This window comes from Gorilla gorilla, chromosome 1 (assembly GCF_029281585.2).
Source record: "Gorilla gorilla gorilla isolate KB3781 chromosome 1, NHGRI_mGorGor1-v2.1_pri, whole genome shotgun sequence".
Classification (NCBI taxonomy): Eukaryota; Metazoa; Chordata; class Mammalia; order Primates; family Hominidae; genus Gorilla; species Gorilla gorilla.
The window spans coordinates 77,981,176-78,003,592 of NC_073224.2; the positions used below are offsets into that span (position 1 = coordinate 77,981,176).

At 36.6% G+C, this 22,417-nt stretch overlaps 1 protein-coding gene across 8 annotated transcripts in view; it reads right to left on the reverse strand.

Moving 5' to 3' along the window:
• The window catches only part of RALGPS2 (Ral GEF with PH domain and SH3 binding motif 2), a 185,788-nt gene that overhangs the window by 102,281 nt on the left and 61,090 nt on the right, over positions 1-22,417 (reverse strand). For all 8 annotated transcript variants that reach the window (XM_031013660.3, XM_031013656.3, XM_055366711.2 and 5 more), the window contains 2 exons: positions 8,560-8,643; positions 5,262-5,351 (listed from right to left, as the gene is read on the reverse strand). In XM_031013660.3, the coding sequence (XP_030869520.1) occupies positions 5,262-5,351; positions 8,560-8,643 (174 nt within the window). The remainder of the gene's footprint in view (positions 1-5,261; positions 5,352-8,559; positions 8,644-22,417) is intronic.

Genomic DNA, 22,417 nt, shown 5'->3' on the forward strand with positions numbered 1-22,417 from the left:
ATGTCTTTATGACCCTGGATTAGGAAAAGATTTATTAAACAAGACACAAAACACAGTAACCACAAAGATAAAAATAACAAATGGGACTTCATCAAAATTGAACAGTTCTGCTCACTAACCAAAAGACAGCATTAAAATAAAAACGCAAGGCATAGACTAGGAAAAAATACTTATTTCTGAAAAGGGTTTGTATTCAGAATACATTAAAAAAATCCCTACAACTTGATAAGACAAACAATCCTATTAAAAATATGGGTAAAAGATTTGAAAGGACAGTATCACAAAACAAAATATCCAAATGGTCCACATACATATGAAAAGATACTCAACCATCACTATCATCAGAAAAATACAAATTAAAACCACAGTAAGATACTATTACACACCCAAAAGAAAGGCCAGGTTAAAAAAAAAAATTAAACACCAAGTACTGGCAAGATGTGTGGAGTAACTGGAAGACTTTATTGCTGACTGCAATTTAAAGTGGTAAAACCAACCGGGTTATGTTGGAAAATAACAATATTTGGCAGTTTCTAATAAAGTTAAAACATATTCCTAATCTATAACCCAGAAAGTCCACCATTCCTAGGTATAATCCAAGAAAACTCAATGCATACTCCACAAAAATGTTCATAACAGTTTTATTCATAAAAGCCAAAGTAAAAACAATATGTGCATTAATAAGCAAATGATAAAGAAATTGTGGAATATCCATACACTGGAAATCTACTTAGCAATAAAAGAATTATCAATAACATGCAATGTGGATGAATCTCAATGGTAAGCAAGAGTAGTCAACCACAAGCAACAGCTTTCTGTAGGATCCCACTTACATAAATTCCCAGAACAGCCTTCATCTATATTGTAGCAGTGGGGTGTGTTGGCAGGGCAGTATGGAGGAAATGTTGTTTGGGAAAATGCTTGAAGGAACTTTGTTGCAACATGAAGGGCCTTATGAGAAATGGGCCCTTACCAGACACTGAATCTGCTGACACCTTGATATTGGACTTAATCCTCATAGTTCTCTAGAATGTTTGTTGTTTATAAATGTTTGTTTTTACAAGCCACCTAGTTTATGGTATTTTTGTTATAGCAGCAAGAACAGACCAAGACAGAAATTAAGGATCAGTAAATCTGACTACTAAAATTAAGAACATGTAAATCAGAAAATATGAAAAAAGTGGTAAGACAAGCTACAAATAGGAAGATACATGCAAAGCTTATGAGAACTAGCATCTAGAGTTATATAAAGAACTCCTACAAAAATCAATAGAAGACTGCCAGGCGCGGTGGCTCACACCTGTAATCCCAGCACTTTGGGAGGCCGAGATGGGAGGATCACCTGAGGTCAGGAGTTCAAGACCAGCCTGACCAACATGGCAAAACCCTGTCCTACTAAAAAAAAAATACAAAAATTAACTGAGCATGGTGGTGTGAGCCTGTAATCCCAGCTACTTGGGAGGCTGAGGCAGGAGAATCACATGAACCCAGGAGGTGGAGGGTGCAGTGAACCAAGATTGCACCACTGCACTGCAGCCTGGGCAACAGAGTGAGAATCCATAAAAATAAATAAATAAATAAATAAAAACAAACAAACAAAAAAACCAAAACACACACAATAAAAGACCAATACCAAAACAGAAAACTGCTGAAAGATCTTAAACAGACCTTTCAAGAGAGAAAACCTAAATGGCCAACATAGAAAAGATGTTCACTCCTATCAGATTCAATGAAAAGCAATTAAAACTAAAATGAGATAAATTTCACATCCACCAGAATTGGCAACAATGAAAAATTTTGACAGTATCAGATGGTGACATGGATGTGGAGCAACAGGCATCTTCATACATTGCTAGTGAGCATATATAAATATAAACCAGTTTGGAGGTTATCTATAACAAAGCTAAAGAGATGAGGGGCCAGGTACAGTAGCTCGCACTTGTAATCCCAGCACTTTGGGAGGCCAACATGGGAGGATCACTTGAGCACAGGAGTTCAAGACCAGCCTGGGCAACATAATGAGACCTTGTCTTTACAAAACAAAACAAAACAAAAAAAACAGAAATTAGCCACGGGTGGTGGCATATGCCTGTAATCCTAACTATTCGGGAGGCTGAGGTAGGAAGATTGCCTGGGCCCAGAAGGTCAGGGATGCAGTGAGTTGGGATCACACCACTGGCCTTCAGCCTGGGTCACAGAACAACAAGATCCTGTCTAAAAAAAAGAGAGAGAGAGAGAGACTCAGTAATTTCACTGCTAGTACGAACTCTGTATTTCTAGGGCTTCAACCGTCACATAAGCACCAAGAGACTCATACAAGAATGCTTATGGCAGCAGGGCTCATAATAGCCAAGAATTTGGAAATAATCCAAAGTACATTGAATAATTTGTGATATATACAAATAGGATACTCTACAACAGAGCTACTCCCAAAACCATTAAGTAACACTGCTGAGTTATGAAAGTACAAAAGTAAATATGGAATAATTCAATTTAAACAAAATCCAAAAGCATATATTTGCAGCAATGTATGATTCAGAAACATACACACTGTAAAAGAAAAAATTCAAGGCAGTAGTTCCCATTGCAGTAGAAGGGAAGGAGGTGGCATATGAAGAGGCATATGAAAATTCCCAGTGGTCAGTGGGTGCATGGGTAACCACATTATCATTCTTTTGATACTTTAAATATTTTTATATTCTTTTGTATCTATGTGACGGTAAGTTTGATGTGTCAACTTGGCTAGACTATTAGTATCAGTTATTCAATCGAACCCTAATCTAGGTGTTGTCATGAAGATATTTTGTAGATGTGGTTAACATCTACAAATCAAGAGATTCCACTTGATAATGTGTGTGGGCCTCATTTGATCAGTTGAAAGGCTTTAACATTGAAAACTGGGGTTTCCTGGAAAAGAAATTCTCTTTAAGACTAGTGCCTAAACTCCTGAGTTTCCAGCCTGTTGGCCTACCCCACAGATTTCATACTTGCCAGCCCCTTCAATTGTATAAGCCAATTCCTAAAATCTATTTATACATTTTATATTTAGATCTCTTTATACATGTTTACACAGAACTCTACGGTTCTATCTCTCTGGAAAATGCTGACTGATACAATACTCAAGTAAGAGACCTGCCAGTTTTATAACAAACAATATAGAAGGCAGAGAGTCAGAATAGAAGGGTTTAAGGGACAATGAGAAAAAAAAATTATGAGTTTAGAGCTTGGGATGAAGGCAAGTGCTGTCAAAAATAATTCAAAGTCTGAACTGAAGTTAAATGATTGTTTGATGAAGACAGTGGTAGGTTTGAGCAAAATTTGGTGGTTTTGAGTGGAACATACAAGTAAATTTAAAAACTAACAAAAATATCAGAAAATAATAATGCAGAATCCATGAAGAATCATTAATTTTTATTAGTTAAAAACCAGTATTGGCCGGGTGCAGTGGCTCACGCCTATAATCCCAGCACTTTGGGAGGCCGAGGTGGGAGATCACTTGAGGTCAGGTGTTCAAGACCAGCCTGGCCCAACATGGTGAAACCCCATCTCTACTAAAAATACAAAAATTAGCCGGGTGTGGTGGCATGCACCTGTAGTCCCAGATACTTGGGAAGCTGAGATGTGAGAATCACTTGAACTCAGGAGGAAGAGTTTGCAGTGAGCCGAGATCGCACCACTGTACTCCAGCCTGGGCCACAGAGCGCAACACCACCTCCAAAAAAAAAAAAAAAAAAAAAAAAAGTATTTACCTAACATATCATCACAAAGAATTTCTAAAAATATTTTGACACTTTTGCAAAATATCAAATTTGTAGAAGGCTAGCTCTGCCACCTAGTGCCACAGAATGTTAGAATACAATTGCTCCCATGTTCTTAAGGAAAATAGGAAAGAGTTATGACTTTTAATAACTGTAAACATGATATCCTCATTTTATTCTGCCTTCTTTCATTCACATGTGAGGAAAGTTACGTATTTATTACAAGAGTAATGAATGAACGTGGCTACAATGACCATACTTCTTAGTGAACTTAACATTAAAGGAAACCAAAAATATATTACCCTAAAATATACTTCTTTGACATATTTTGAGATGGCTATTCAGAGGGCCTACGGACAGAAATAGCCCTGAAAAGCTGCCTTTTGTGGAGGAGATTCACATCTGTAGAGAAAATCTACAATGGTGAAATGAACAGCTAGGTTTTCTCTGAGCATCCTCTCCCTTGTCCAGATCTAGGAAAGATTAACTCAACCATAGGCTACCCCAACTATTCTTTCTGAGGGTAGCTCTGAGATTATCTGAGATATTTCCTTGAGGTATCTGTCTTTGCTTAACATGTTTTTCTCCCTTCGCTCTCCCATAACCTGTAATGCCACCTCCCCTAGAGCTCAGAGAAACTTGGTCTCAGGACTTCGTTCTCTGGGCTCATTCATTTTACCTGAAAATCACTTACTCTTATGTACCCCCTCCCCCAAAACTCCCCTCTCCCCAGTGAAGAAGATATTTAAGCATCAACCATTTGGCCCTGCTTTGAGTTTATACTTTGTATGACTCCTATGCACATGTAATAAATCTGCTATGCTTTTCTCTCATTAACTTGTCTTTTGTTATATGGCTGCCGGCCTTGACCCTTCATGATGGAGAGGAAGCGCTCACTCCCCCTTTCTGCCCCTCCAACCAAATTCAGAGTTGTTACAAGTTTTAATAAAATCTTGATATCCTTTGTAGAACATCCTGTCTCACCCTTCTAATTTCCAACTACCTTTGAAATCCATGCTTCATTTCTCTTGCTGTATTTATTATCTATGTCACAAAATAACTGTTCAGTTAACAATGTGGTAATATCACATATACCATTCTCTTAAAAATAAAGTCTTATTCTTCACATAATTCACTTCAGAAGTGAAGTAGTATTCTCCTACTTAATTCTTTATGGCTTTCATCACCTGCAGAATAGTCCAATATTTTATAAATATCATACTTTACCATAATCCAACCTTTGTCTACTTATTCAGTAAAACAGATCACATAATTCAGCTACTCAGAGAGTAGGAGGAAGAATATAAAAGAAAAGGTAGGAAAAGAGGAAGAATAAAGGAAAAGGCAGAGAAAGTAGGCATCCAATTTTAAAAATTGACTTATATCAATGAGCCTTATTTTTCCAGTATCAATAAGCAGTGAATAAAGCATCATGAACATTTATTCACTTACAAACATTTATGAATGGTTGAACTCAAAAATAAAAACACAAGTTTTTCTTACCTTAGCAGTTTTAATATAGTGGCTCAAAACTTCTGCTCTAATTTTTAATGTTTGAGCATGAAGAATCTCTCTAACAACCCAAAAGCTTACCTGTAAATAAAAATTTTAAATAAATATCACTATGATTTTTAATTTGTAAGTTTTTTTGCTGTATTTTAAAAAATTTTGGCAGAATTAGGTAAGCTCTAAAATTAAACATTGTAAAAGATGCTACTTATAGCAGGTTTTTCTGTGGCTGTGTAATTCTACATGACTGTTTATTTAGATTGAGTAGAATCATAAGTGAAGATTCCCAAGTAGGGTTTTCTTGGTGTAAATAAAACAAAATATCAAAAGAAAAAAATATATATCTAAGTTAACATTCTAAGATTAAAACTGCATTTCAAAAATTTTGTAATGTTTTCAAATAAAACCATCTTGATTTAAAAAATAATTAAAACTAATTTATTAGAAGGCAGATTAGATATATAATATGAAAATGCTCTACTCTGAATAGTTTGCTTATTATATGATACAATATGTCCATGTAATACACTTTAATTCATGTACTATGAAAACAAAGTCAAAGCACTGTAAGTTGGTTCACTTATACAAATCTAAATACAGAATATAGTTCAAAATTATTGTGCAAAAAATAATACCACTGCCTCATATTTCTTCACATTTTTAATGAGAAATATTTCAGATTTTACTTGCAATTTTCATCTGTAAAGAAATGTCATTATGTATGTATTTTACATATATTTTACAAATATATATGTAAATATAAAGTATACATATTTTACAAAGTCACCTTAATATTTGTTACTATACTTGGGCTACTAATAGTAATAATCCTCCCCAGTTCTAACAAGGTTTACTCCTAAAAAAAAAAAAAAAAAAAAATCAAGTTATGCTATGGAAATCTTAATAACCTTAGCAAATATCAACTACGAATTCAAATCTAAAGTGCATGTTCACCAACTTAATTAAATTTAACATCAGGCAAATTTTAAGACAAATATTATGGTGATTTGTTTTGTTTTGGAGATAGAGTCTTGTTCTGTTGCCCAGGCTGGAGTGTAGTGGGGTGATCTCGGCTAACTGCAACCTCTGCCTCCCAGGCTCAAGTGATTCTCCTGACTCAGCCTCCTAAGTAGCTGAGACCACAGGTGTAAGCTGCCATGCCCAGCTAATTTTTGTATTTTTTTAAATTGAGACAGGGTTTCACCACGTTGCCCAAGCTGGTCTCAAACTCCCGAGCTCAGGTGATCCACCAGCCTCTGCCTCCCAAAGTGCTGGGATTACAGGCATGAGCCACTACACCTGGCCAACGTGACTTTTTTTTTTTTTTTTTTTTTTTTTTAAGACAAGGTCTTAGTATGTTGCCCAAGCTGGTCTTGAACTCTTGGGCTCAAGTGATCCTCCTGTCTCTGCCGCCCAGCAGCTGGAACTACAGGCACTTGCCACTGCACCTGGCTTAGACAAATGCTGTGGTGATTTTAAGCATACATTCTTTGTCACTCTCTATCAAAAGTTAGGACGTATATCACTTCTTAATGAATCTGGGCAGGCTTGTGACTGCTTTGATGAAGAAAGTGTTAGTGAAAGTGACACTGACTTCCAGGACGAGGTCATAAAAGACCATGCAGCCCCTGCCTCGATTGCTGGAACATTCTCTTGGAGAGCCCTAAGCTACTATGTAATAAATCCAGCCACCCCGAGACCCCCATACTGGAAGGGTAAGTGTACGCACTCCCCAAATGACAGTCCGTTAAAGCCAACTACATTTAAGAACGCTGACCCAGAAAAACCAACACCAAGACATGGTTTCATAAAATTACTGGACTCACAAGAAAAAATATTTTTGCTATCAACCCCTAGAATTGCTGGGTTACACATAACAAACTGTTTTTTTTTAATGTATTTCTGAATTGGAAGAAAAATAAAGGATTTCCTCTAGAGATCAAAAACAAATAAGGAAATAAAAGCAAAGCAGTGGTTACAAGAGTGGGTACTGTAACTGCCCTTGGAGGATTTCCTATCTCGGTGACATAGGGGCTTGGGACTTAATGCTCCTTCAAAGACATAATACAAGGCCTCACACCTCTCCGCTCCTCCATTTCTATCTAATGCTGCTCAAAGGTCTACAATCTCAGTGAAAAGGCAGACTAAAACAATTCACTTATTTTTCAACTCCCTTGAAAAAGGGAGACAACATACAAGTGCATCTATAATAATGTAAACTCTGGGTGGTCAAGGAGAAAAAAGAAAAACTCTTTCATAAGAATTTGTAGACTGAGAAGAGTGACTCATGCTTACAATCACAGTGCCTTGGGAGGCTGAGGCAGGAGGATCGCTTGAGGCCAGGAGTTCGAGACCAGCTTGGGCAACATAGTGAGACCTAATCTCCACAAAACATTCTTTTTAAATTAGTCTGGCGTGGTGGTGCACGCCTGTAGTCCTGGCTACCTGAGAGGCTGAGTCAGGAGGACTGGTTGCAGTGAGCTATGACTGCACCACTGTACTCCAGCTTGGGTGACAGAGACCCTGTCTCTAAAAAAAGAAAACATTAATTTAATTTTAAAAGAAGAATTTGTTAACTACAGGCTGCCTTTAACTGGATTTGGTATTTAAATTTTTACTACAGAGAAGTACAAAGATGCCCCAAGCAAAACAATAAACATAAAAAATAGTCCCAGGTCTGCGACAACCCTACGTATGAACAAAAGCAAACAAAAAGCCTCTTAGAATAATGTATTCCCTCAACTGAGGCAGCAGCAAAATTCTCATGAATAAAGCTTAAACAGACACGAGCTTTCAAGCCAAAGATACAAAATTCACTACATATCTTTGAAAAAACCACTTTAAGAATGAGCAGAAATAGAGTAGTAGTACCCCAAGAAGTTCCAATAATAACACAGAAACTATGTTGAAAATTAATAAATTTTAAAAATAAAATAAAAATAAGAAAAGAGCATGACTGGTGTAAAAGCATAGAGATTTGAAACAGATAAAACACATCTGAAGATAATCAGTGAACTGAAATGTAGATCTGAGGAAATCACTCAGAATGGAGGACAAAAACAAAGAGAGAAAATATGTAAGGTTAAGAGACAAGCAGGAAAGAATGTCAAGTTCCAATAAATTTTCAATAGGAATTACAGAGAAAAAAAGAGATCATGCACAGAGACAATACTTGAGAGATACTGGCTGAAAATATTCCAGAACTGATGTAAAAAGTTAAATTATTTCTTAAGGAAAAAGTATATATTGAGGAACTGAATTTCAGACACAGTATCAAAATTTATAAACTCACATGATTGAATCTTCTTGTGAAGGCAACTGCATTTGGTGCAGAACTATATTTTTCTTTTTTATTCCATCCACAACTTGAAAGCTCCTGGAAAATTAAGGTGAAAATTAAATATAAGTAATAGCCTAGTTTTTTTCTGCCAGATTAAGGCTTTCAAAACATTAAAGACAGTTTGTGTTCTTTTCTAGAATCACTTTATTTAACAGGAACATACGTAATATTATATCCATTCAGTTGGATCACAAAAGCAAATTTGATTAGCAGGACATAAGAGAGCACAATGACTATGAAAACATAGGCAAATTTACATTCCACAGGCAGAATACTGGTGGATTCTTTTCTGAAAAGATTTGAATCCCAAGAGGAAAAGATCCACAGATAAAGATGAGCATCCCACACCATACAGTGAAGACTATTCAGTCACCCAGAGCTCCCAATCAGCTTTCTAGTATCTTTGAGCTAACAGTCAATTACCCCAAACACTTGAAGAAACCTTTAATAAAAGGGATCATGATCCCCAAAAAGTGCCTGTCGACAGAATACAAAATGCCCACAAACTTGTATATTAAAAAATTGATTTTCATTTTACACTAACCTCTAACTGAAATAAGACAGTCCTTTTAGTTATAAATGTAGGCTACAGATTACAGTGGCATTGGCAACACATGTGATGTAGTTACCAATCAAAATCACTGATATTTTCATATCACATTACAGTTGATGCAGATACCTTAAAAATATCATTTACACTCATCACTGCTTCAAACTTATGGTAGTTATTTTATTTTTTTGAGACAGGGTCTTCCTCTGTTGCCCAGGCTGGAGTATACTGGTAGGGTCACAGTTCGCTGCAGCTTTATCTCCCTGTCTCAGGCAATTCTTCCACCTCAGCCTTCCAAGTAGCTGGGGCTACAGGTGTGTACCACCACACTCAACTAATTTTGTTTGTATTTTTTGTAGAGACAGGGTCTCGCTATGTTGGCCAGACTGGACTTGAAGTCCTTTGCTGAAGCAATCCTACTGCCTCAGCCTCTCAAAGTGCTGGGATTACAGGCATGAATTATCACACCCAGATACGGTAGTATTTAAGACTGACCTCTCGATTTTAATACATTAAGGGCAAAGAAGCACATGTATTGCTGTGTAACAGCTTTACAAAATATTTTGTAAGTATATTTTAATAGAACTGATTTCCTTTTAAAGAAGGGTTAGCATTCCATAGGCTTCAGCCTGCCGGACGGGTCCAAGGTCCGAAACAGGTTAACAAACTTCTGTAATACAACAATAGCCAGGGAGAGAGAGAACCACAACAAAAAAGAAAAAGAACTGAGGAAATAGAGTTAGGGCAGAGAACGAGTTAGGGCAGGGAGCGAAGAAAACTGAGAAAAAAAGAAGCCAAAACCATATAATTATTATTTTTTAATACATGAGAAAAAGACACTGTACCCATTAAGCAAAAACAGGAGGATATATAAAAAGAAATATTCAGAGAACAGAGCTTTTAGATATAAAAAATATAAGAGAAATTTGAAAGTCAGTAGAAGAGTTGTGAAATAAAGGTGACTAAATCTTTTAAACAAAAAGTTAATGATAGGAGTAAAATGTTGTTATGCTAATTTGAAGACCATAAGAGTCAACATCTGAATAACAGTAATTTTAAGAGGGAACAGAGAAAACTGATCAGAGATTCAAAAACAAAACAACAACAAAAAAACAGCACATATGGAAAAAAGGGATCAGAAGGTATCAGATATCTTAATAGCAGCACTGGAAGTTAAAAGACAACTGAAGCAATGCCTTCAATTTTGAAGAATTCAATTTTCTAGAATTCTATATCCAACACAAATATCAATGAAGTTTGAAAGTAGACTACAGACGTTTTCAGACATGAACATCTCAGAGAATTTGTCTTCTATGTACCTACTCTCTGAGAACTAGTAGAGTATGTGCTCTATCAAAACAAACTAGCAAACAAAGAAAAAGGAAGATATGAGACCCAGGAAACTGAAAAGCCAATATAGAAAAAAAATATATATATATATTGGGAATCCTCTGATTAACAGAAATGGGAGATCCTGGGGCAAAGCTATGAACAGACCTTTAAGAACAAGAGTCAAGAAAGGAGCAAGAGGACAGAAATTCCAACAGACATCTGTTTCTGAAAGTGAAAAAAAAAATTCCTTATGTGTTTGGAAATATTAAGAAGAGACATTCAGTACATTCACTTCTGGCAGAAATTTAGTGATGGATACAAAGAAAACTAAAGTACATTTTAGCTCAAAGAAAACAAAACTTAAGTACAGGTCGATTGTAAAAAATATAGTTACTTAGTCAAAATTGTGATATAACTGTATGTGCAAAATAAGGAGAAATGAATTATATAAATGGGGGGAGAGAATATAAGACAGTGAAATCATCTTCTATAGTAAAGAGTTAACATATCATACTTAAAATAGAAAAATCAAGGAAAAGTAAGGATTTAGATATATTATGTGAAAAACAGACATAAATTCCTCAAAGAAGAAACAGCTAGTAACTATCTGATCTTTGACAAACCTGAGAAAAACAAGCAATGGGGAAAGGATTCCCTATTTCATAAATGGTGTTGGGAAAACTGGCTAGCCATATGTAGAAAGCTGAAACTGGATCCCTTCCTTACACCTTACACAAAAATCAATTCAAGATGGATTAAAGACTTAAACGTTAGACCTAAAACCATAAAAACCCTAGAAGAAAACCTAGGCATTACCATTCAGGACATAGGCATGGGCAAGGACTTCATGTCTAAAACACCAAAAGGAATGGCAACAAAAGCCAAAATTGACAAATGGAATATAATTAAACTAAAGAGCTTCTGCACAGCAAAAGAAACTACCATCAGAGTGAACAGGCAACCTACAAAATGGGAGAAAATTTTCGCAACCTACTCATCTGACAAAGGGCTAATATCCAGAATCTACAATGAACTCAAACAAATTTACAAGAAAAAAACAAACAACCCCATCCAAAAGTGGGCAAAGGACATGAACAGACACTTCTCAAAAGAAGACATTTATGCAGCCAAAAAACACATGAAAAAATGCTCACCATCACTGGCCATCAGAGCAATGCAAATCAAAACCACAATGAGATACCATCTCACACCAGTTAGAATGGCAATCATTAAAAAGTCAGGAAACAACAGGTGCTGGAGAGGATGTGGAGAAATAGGAACGCTTTTACACTGTTGGTGGGACTGTAAACTAGTTCAACCATTGTGGAAGTCAGTGTGGCGATTCCTCAGGGATCTAGAACTAGAGATACCATTTGACCTAGCCATCCCATTACTGGGTATATACCCAAAGGACTATAAATCATGCTGCTATAAAGACACATGCACACGTATGTTTATTGCGGCATTATTCACAATAGCAAAGACTTGGAACCAACCCAAATGTCCAACAATGATAGTCTGGATTAAGAAAATGTGGCACATATACACCATGGAATACTATGCAGCCATAAAAAATGATGAGTTCATGTCCTTTGTAGGGACATGGATGAAATTGGAAATCATCATTCTCAGTAAACTATCGCAAGAACAAAAAACCAAACACCGCATATTCTCACTCATAGGTGGGAACTGAACAATGAGATCACATGGACACAGGAAGGGGAACATCACACTCTGGGGACTGTTGTGGGGTGGGGGGAGGGGGGAGGGATAGCACTGGGAGATATACCTAATGCTAGATGACGAGTTAGTGGGTGCAGCACACCAGCATGGCACATGTATACATATGTAACTAACCTGCACAATGTGCACATGTACCCTAAAACTTAAAGTATAATAAATAAATAAATAAATAAATAAATAAATAAAAAGAAGAAACAGCTAAGAGATCTGGGTGGGAGTGGAGCTCCAGGATCGAGGTTGGAAAGATGCGAATAACTGAGTTAGGATTTTGCTATATTTTGTTCTCTTATGCAAATATTTGACTTCTTAAACACGATACATGCAAAACTTCAATAAAATCTTAAATTAAATTAGAAACCAAAAAAAAAAAAAAAGGAATAGATTGAGTCAGGGGAAGATTGAGGAAATAGTTAAGATGATACTATAGTCCTTCAAGAAAAAAGTAATGTTCCCTCAACCAGGGCACTGTCAGTGGATATGGATACGATAGACTCAAGATACTCTGGAGGCAGACAGGACTTCATCAAGAATTGGACTCATGTGATGTAAGCTAAAAACGAAGTCTGCAGAAGTACTAAGATTCCAGGTTTCTGCTTTGAGCAACTGAGATAGGGAATACTGAGGGGAGAGATGACAATTATTTCTACACAGTAGATAAGGAGTGAATGCTCTGGAGATAAAAACTGCCTTTTTAAATCTAAAATTAGATCATATCTTTCAAGCTTGAAATTTCTCAAAGAAATAATGAAATGATAAAAAGCAATTCTATAGCAAAAATAAAAATTTCTGGATATTCAATTAGCCTAGCTGTATGATCATTTTATATTATCTCCCTGTAAAAAAAGAAAACATTTAGTAGTAAAAATTATATTCACACAAAAATATTATGACAATGATACTGAAAACATCAAACTGCTAGAAACATTTTTGTTCTTTCCAAAATCACAGCATACATACACAACTACATAAAGATGTCATATTTTAGGATAAAATTCCTAAGATTAAATCCCTAAGTAACTGAATTCATTTTTAGCCAATTACTATAATTACAAAACTTATATTAATGCTATAATCAAAGTGCCTATCAAATTAAACTTATCAAACCGCTCAAAGTAGCCATTTGACAAAGAAGTCAAACTCCATTATAGACCTTTACACAAAAGGCTGATTTTATTTTCCTATTGTTAAGTAATGCTATAATTACAAATAATGAATATCCTTGCACCTTTTCTGACATTTCTGATTATTTCTTAAAAATATAGTCCTACAAGAAATCACGAGGTCAAAGAGTATGAACCTTTTCAAGGCTTTGCTACCTGTCAAACTGCCCTCCTGAAATACTGAATCATTTACACTCCCACGAGAAATGAATGTAAGTTTCACAACACTCTTAACAAAATGAGGTACATAGTTGACCCTTGAACAACATGGGTTTGAACTGTGTGGGTCCACTCATACACAGATTTTTTTCAAAAAATATTTTGGAAATTTTGTCTTGAAGATTTGCAACAATTTGAAAAAACTTGCAGACAAACCGCATGGCCTGGAATATCGAAAAATTAAGAAAAAGCTAGGGATGGCGTGAATATATAAAATACTAGTCTATTTTATCATTTACTACCATAAAATACACACAAATGTATTAAACAAAGTTAACATTTATCAAAATTTATGCACACCAACAGACCTTACATGCTGCCATATGCAGTCCAGAGAAATGTAACAAACATAAAGGTGCAATATTAAATCATAACTGCATAAAATTAACCATAGTACATACTGTTCTACTATAATAATTTTGTACCCACCTCGTGTTGCTCTTACAGTGAGTTTAAGTGTAGAGAGTATTCCCTTAAAACACCCTGTGATGACACTACTTATCTCCACATGAGCAGTTCCTATCTCCAGTAAATTGTATTATCACAGTAAAATGTGATTTCTCACGGTTCTCACGTTATTTTTCATCATGTTTAGTGCAATATCCTAAACCTTGAATAACACCATGGGACCCATAAGAAGTACCACTAGAGATGCTGGAAGTGCTCCTAAGAAGCAAAGAAAAGTCATGACATTTCAAGAACAAGTTGCATTGCTTGATATGTACCATAGACCGAGGTCCTGCTGCCATTTCAGTCAATATATCTTATAAACAGACTATGTAAACTTATGATATACAATACAGTACTGTAGATGTATTTTTCCTAATAACATTTTCTTTTTTCTAGCTTACTTTAAGAATATATTATATAATATATATAACATACAAACTATGTGTTAATCGACTGTTTATGTTATCAATAAGGCTTCCAGTCAATGGTAGGCTATGAGTAGTTGAGTTTTACCTGCAAATTTTCAACTTCTGGGAGCCTGGTGTTTCTAACTCCAGAGACATTCAAGGGTAAAGTGTAGTTCTGATTATTGTTGTATGAGATAGGCTAGTGATGTAACACTGTTTCATGGGGGAAATGTTTTCTGATACAGAAACTACCATCTTATGAGGTTCAAAAACATCTTGTCTTGTTTTCTAATTATAAGCTTCTTTAGAATGGAGGGCTTCAAACAGAATTTTAACCCAGCTGCTTCCAAAGAATGTGACTACACACCTCTCCCTCCCTCCCTTCCTTCTACCCATCAAGTCACCTTTTGTTAATTCCTCTGGTGTGGTGTTTATTAGCTCTTGAATTTCTCCAAGATCCGTATCTTGAAACTCTTAGCTCCCTAACTTTTTTGCCATATCCGCAATCTTTTTCATGATTTCCTTGATTGGCTCTGTCATAAAACCTGTGAATTCACATGTAACATCTGGACACAGTTTTCTCCAGCTGAAATTTATTGTTTTGGGCTTGATGGCTTTCATGGCTTTTTCTTTAACAATGATGGCATCTTCAATAGTGCAATTCTTTTAGACTTTGATGATGTTCTATATAAGGGTTCTCTTCCATATCACTGACAATCCTTTTCATAAAGTATTGAGTGTAATGAGCCTTTGGTGTTGAACACATGGGGCTCTGGGTGGCCAGGCGCATTGCTCAGAATCAAAAGAACTTTAAAAGGCAGTCCCTTATTAGCAGGGTTCTTCCTGGCTTCAGAGACAAAGCATCAATGGAACCAATCCAGAAAAGGGGTTCTCATTTTCCAGGCTTTATTATTTCACATCCAAAGACTGGCAGCTGGTGTTTACCTTTTCCCTTCAAGACTCAGGGTTTAGCAGCTTTATAGGTAAGGGCAGTCCTGATCATAAACCCAACCGCAATTGCACAAAACAGTAGAGTTAGCCTATCCCCATCTGCCTTAAATTGTGGTGCTTGCCTCTCTTCCTTGCTAACATATGTCCTTTGTGGCACTTTTTTTTTCCAGAGTAGGACACTTTCATCTGTATTAAATCTGTATTAATTTGGCTGGGTGCGGTGGCTCACACCTGTAATCCCAGCACTTTGGGAAGCCGAGGCAGACGGATCATGAGGTCAGGAGTTCGAGACCAGCCTGGCCAACATGGTGAAACCCCATCTCTACTAAAAATACAAAAAATTAGCCAGGCATGGTGGCATGTGCCTGTAATCCAAGCTACTCAGGAGTCTGAGGCAGGAGAATCACTTGAACCCAGGAGGTGGAGGTTGCGGTGAGCGGAGATCGCGCCACTGCACTCTAGCTTGGGCGACAGAGCAAGACTCCGTCTCAGAACAACAACAACAACAGCAACTTGTTCAAGCAGATACCCATTCTCCTCAATGATTTTCTCAATGGTGTCTGGGAGCCTGTCTGCTGCTGCTTGGTAGGCAGAAGCTGCTTCTCCTGTTATCTTGACAATTTTTAAGCAAAACTTCTTTCTAAAATTATCAAACCATCCTTTGCTGGCATTAAATTCTCCAGCTTTAGATACTTCACTTTCCTTTTAAGTTGTCATATAATGACTTTGCTTTTTCTTGAATAATATTTGAGGCTATGGGTATACTTTCTTATAGAAATACTGGACACATTTAAAAAGCTGCATTTTCAATACAAGATAAAAGACACAATATTTCACAAAAAGTGTGGGGTTTCCATACCTGCTGGTGTATGAAAAGTGATGACTTCACAAATTTCCTTTTTTAAAAAAAAACAAAAAACAATGCTCCTTACACTGGATTCATTTATCTTGAAATGGCAGACAACTGCAGCTGCAGACCTCAATCTATGGTACATTTCAAGCAATCCAACTTGTTCCTGTAATGTCGTAACTTTTCTCTGCTTCTTAGAAGCACTTCCACCACCACTAATGGTACTTCTTATGGGTCTCATGGTATTATTCAAGGTTAGGATGTTGCACTAAACACAGTGAGAGATCACATTTTACCGTGATAACACAATTTACTGGAGACAGGAACTGCTCATGTGGAGATAACTGATTAGCATCATCATTTTCAGCAGATACTCTCAACACTTGAGCTCACTGTAATAGCAACGCGAGGTGGTTACAAAATTACTACAATAGAATGGTATGCACTACAGTTAATTTTATGCAGTTATGACCTAATACTGCATCTTTATGTTTCTTAATAGTTCTCTCGACCACATATGGCAGAACACAAGGTCTTTGTGTGCAAAGTCTTGATAAATATTAACTTTTCTTAATACATTTGGATATATCTCATGGTAGTAAAAGACAAAATAGACTAGTATCTACATATATTTTATACATTCACGCCATCCCCTTTTCTTAATTTTTTTTGATATTTCTAAGCTATGTGGTTTTTTTTTTTTTTTTACAAATTGTTGGAAATCTTCAAGACAAAATTTCCAAAATATTTATTGAAAAAAATATGTGTATGAGTGGATTCTCACAGTTCAACAAGATGAAGAACAGATTTGTGGCTGCCAGGGTTAAGGCTGGTGAGGAGTAGGAGAGGAGTAATGCGATGGGTGTGACTATAAAGAGGTAGCACAGGGAGAGATCTTTGTGGTGATGCAATAGTTCTGAATCTTGACTGAGGTAGTGGTTAGATAAATCTACATATATGACAAAAATCACAGAATTATACAGACATGTATTATAAAAATATCAATTTCTTGGTTTTGATATTGTACTATAGTTATGTAAGATGTAACTGCTGAGGAAAACTGAAGGAAGAGTAAGTGAATGGGACTTTTCTGGACTACTTTTATAACTTCCTATGGGCCTCTAATTATCTCTGTACTATTTTGTTGCAACTTCCTGTGAATCTATTATGTCAAAATAAAAAGTTAAAAAACAGCAATAAAAACAAAACTACATAATGAATTATGAAGCTAAAATTGCACTGGGACTCCCAAGAACTAACCCACTATTTCTTCTTAAACTTTGACATGCATTTATGGTTACCTGGCATTAAAGGAATTTTGCCCTGCCCCACCTCTACCTCTCAAGAGCTGCTAAATTTCTCTGTGATTAAAAAAAAAAAAAAATTGCTTTTCCCTTTGTCTCTATCTCTTTCTGTTTCAGATTCTAAGATCTTCCTCCAAGTCACACTAGAATACAATCCAGGAAATAAATTATGCCACAGATGCCATCTTGCATATTGACAGTTCAGCCTGGTCAAGAATTAGTCTATACTAAAATATCTCATATGAACATCAAAAGGTTGAAGTAAACTCAACAACTCAAAGGATGCTTTTTTCAAGGGTATGACTTAGGAATAAAACTGTTTTGAGTATACTATGTAAATAAGCCTCCATTTTAGCAAAGGCTAAATGAAATTTAGCAGCCTTGACACCCCTTAAAATTTGTTACAATGGATTTAACTTGCAATTTTAAAATCACGTAGTAAAGAGAAATCTTCAAATAGTAAATCATATATAAAGGCAATTTCTTAACAGTCATTATAAGTGTATTTGAAAGAATATTCATTGATTAATTTTAAACTATGAAACTACTAAGCCCAATTTTCACTTGCATTTATTTTGGAAGCACAGGGAGGGCAAAATCCCACAAATGATGACCACCTACCCTATGAAAGAATTACTGAATTCACAGAAGTCACAGCTTCCTTATATCTTGTAGGTTTGTTCTGCAAAGAAATTCTTGATCTAAATTTCATCTTGTAGGTTCCAATACTCTTAAAAGGAATGTTCTAAGGGTGATGCTGTAGGGATACCTACAGATAGAAGAGAGAAAAGGCCAATATAGACTAGTATGTAGATAGAGCCTGAGGGAAGAAAAGAAAAAGCTATGGAATCTGTAAATGACTGGAAGCAGGGAGAGGGCAATGGGGCTGGGAGATCCTAACAAAGAGAAGATAATTATTGCTGAGACATCTCTGTGCTCAAAAGAGGACAGCTTTAGAGGAATACGGTATATCCATTAGCATTCAGCCTAATATGGTTATCTACAAAGAAGTCTCAGTCACACATGAAGTGCTCACTACTATTCCTATATCTTAACCCACAATATAAACTTTAAAACTAACTCCTAGGTATTAAGATATATATATATATATAAAAACCCTATTTTCTAATGTACTCACATCCTCTTTTCTCTTCCTTCCTCCCAATATGTTAAAGCTGTCCGTATAATGAGATCACAGATACAGGCAGGAGCTTTCTTTTCCTATCTCTGATGTCATATACACCTACACTACCAAACAACACTTTTCTTCTCTACCTTCCTTAATCCTAATCTAAGCCTTATCTTACTATATATTAAAGAAGTTCATAGTGATGAACAGCAGTAATACAAACTGACAAAACAGCTGCAACTTGCTTCTAACACAGCAATTGGTTTATTCTGGTCTGTATCGCAGAACAATTTCAAGTCTACAAGTCTTCTTTGCTTTCTTCAAATCTCTCATTATATTTATTAATTGTTTATATTTTAATTTTAAGGCAAATGATTAATTTTCATTAAAACAAGGATAGAATTATGATATTCCTGATGCTGGAACTTTGGATGTTTCCAAGATTATATTATCTTGACATACACTAGAAGGTTTGCACAGAGAAGCTTTTTCTATACACTGTCGGAAATATCTCAATTGTTAAATTTTTCAGAAATATTTTAATAAGATACAGTCCAGGTGTGGTGGCTACACCTGTAATCCAGCACTTTGGGAGGCTGAGGTGGGTGGATCACCTTAGGTCAGGTGTTCGAGACAAGCCTGGCCAACATGGTGAAACCCCATCTCTACTAAAAATACAAAAATTAGCCAGGTGTGGTGGTAGCACACCTGTTATCCCAGCTACTCAGGAGGCTGAGGCAGAAGAACCACTTGAACCCGGGAGGCAGAGGTTGCAGTGAGACAAGATCGCACCACTGCACTCTAGCCTGGGCAACAGAGTAAGACTTTGTCTCAAAAAACAAACAAACAAACAAGAAATATTTTAATTAATAAGAATCAGAATTATCTATTACGTACTTTCCCTCATTTAACCAACATTCTTCCTTGATCCCTAGTAAATCCTAGTGATCCCAGTTATATAGAGGGGCTTATTATTTTTTGTATTTAATGTCTGTTTGTTGATATAATCTAAATGACTGACTTAATGTATTGATCTACGAGGATAAATAGAGTATAAAACTTTCTTCTTTGCTTTTTTTTTTTGAGACAGAGTCTCACTCCATCACCCAGGCTGGAGTGCAGTGGCGCAATCTCGCCTCACTGCAACCTCCGCCTCCCTGGTTCAAGCGATTCTTGTGTATCAGCCTCCCGAGTAGCTGGAATTACAGGCATGCACCACCATGCTTGGCTAATTTTTGTATTTTTAGTAGAGATGGGGTTTTTCCATGTTGGCCAGGCTGGTCTTGAACTCCTAGCCTCAAGTGATCCACCTGGCTCAGCCTTCCAATGTGCTGAGATTACAGGCGTGAGCCACCACGCCCAGCCTAAAACGTTCTTTGAATGCTCTATATGTCAGACTTTCAGATATAGCCTGTCACTTTAAGAATACTTGAGACCCTCATAAAAGAGGCAAACAGTATCCAATGTAATAACTACAGCACAAATTTCAAGCACAGCTGATCCCCTACTTAAGGCTTATTAAAAGCACCAGAGAATTGCTACTGGAAAGAAAACCGCACTGCAAACCACCTTTTTGTCATAACTCACCTTGTGCTTAGTAACAGAAAGTTCATTCTGAAGAGAAACCCTATTAGTGTAATCAATGTAGCAATGCCTTCTGAAGAAATACAAGCTTTATAGAACATCCGAGAATTTATAATAGACAAAAATCTAAAACAAAAATCCTCTAAATGTAATAACATGGAAAAATCTTCAGAATACAGTCAATGCTTCTGCAACATGAAAGAACTCACACTGGAGAGAAGCCCTATAAATAAATGTGTAAGAGCCTTCTAAAAGAAAACAATCTAAGCCAGGTGTGGTGGCTCACACCTGTAATCCCAGCACTTTGGGAGGCCAAGGCAGCTCACTTTAGGTCAGGAGTTTGAGACCAGCCTGGCCAACATGGTGAAACCCTGTCTCTACCAAAAAATACAAAAATTAGCTGGGTGTGGCGGCACGCGCCTGTAGTCCCAGCTACTCTGGAGGCTGACGCATGAGAATCACTTGAACCCAGGAAGCAGAGGTTGCAGTGAACCGAGATCACGTCACTGCTCCCCAGCCTGGGCAACAGTGTGAGATCATGTCTCAAAAAAAGAAAAGGGAAAGAAGGGAAAGGGAAGGGAAAAGAAAACAAACCTTCATGATCAAAAGAGAAATCATATTGAGGAGAACTATGTATATAAGAAATATGGGAAAACTTTAGTAAGTGCTGAGCTTTGACTGAATACCAAAAATCATTACTAGAAATTAATGAAACTACAGAATCCTTTGGCAAAACTTCTGCCCTACTCAGCACTGGAAAATTCATACTAGGGAAGAAACCTGAAAATATAGCCTAAATTATGGGAAGGAAAAAACTCCTGTTTCTGTAGAAAGGATGTTATTTTACAAAAGTCACATTGGGTGGATAACACTCTTGCAAAAATAACTCCAAAATGATAAACAATGGGAGATCATGTGCCTACAGGCTATACAGTATGAAGTTTTGAAATGGTCATTTATCAATCTCTAATAGTAAACAGGTGAGAAGGTATTATTCTAAGGTGCTAGAGACACCAGTGAATGGAACAAAGATTCCTGCCCACATGGAATTTATATTCTCGAAATGGGATGACAGACCCCAATCTGTACGTGCTTGACTTGTGACAGCCCCCCAAACTTTATCACCTATTAAGACTCCTGGGCTGGGCATGGTGGCTGACGTCTGTAATCCCAGCACTTTGGGAGGCTGAGGTGGGAGGATCACTTGAGCCCAGGAGTTCAAAGACCAGTCTGGGCAACACTGCGAGACCCCATCTCTTAAAAAAAAAAAAAAAGACCCCTGTGGTTTTGATCGAAATTCTTATTTATTAAAGCCTTATAACGACTAACTGCAGCTTAACTCTGAAATTACCCACTTCCAGGAATTTCTCAGAAATCTATAAAGTATTTTAAAGATCAACCAGTCTAAATACCCTTTATTTAGATTTTAAAAAAATTTCAAGGCCAAAGACAAGAAACAGATTGTATTAGCAGCACAATTTATAAATAGCAAAGCTGAAACAAAAATACAAGTCTTCTGGCTCCTTGCTCTTATGGTTTGGCCGCTAAAAAATTATCTTCTGTAATTCAAAGGGCTTTTAAATAAATTTTAAAGTAAGTGAAATTAAGTAATTAAGGATTTATTGAGCACCCATTCAGACTGCTGTGTGTTGGACCCTGATTTTACAAAGGGGGAGGGGCAGCAGCAAAATATATGGCAATTTGTCTTCAAAACTGCTTTAAACTAAAAAAGAAAAGACGGAAAGTGAGAGAGCAACTGTGTGAAAGTAAGAGTTGCAAGGGTATATTAATAGTGGTTGAATATAGATGATGGAACTTTTCCCCTTCTTTATAATCAGTGTAATTACAGTTTACAGTTACAACCATGTTATTGTATTTTCTCCCCACCACTAAGAGACTACATATCGAGAGGAAGGGCGAACAGTAAAAACCAAGGTTTTGTGTGAAAGGGATCACTATCCATAGAAGTATCCAAATTTGGTCACGCAGCTTGGGCCAATGGACAAATGGAACATCTTAGGATTTCTGCAGCACCAGTATGGAAACACCAGGGCACAGTACTGAGGCCAGGGGTGGAGAGGGAGCTGTCAGGATATATATAACTGACTGAGCTGTGACCAATCTCAGTCCC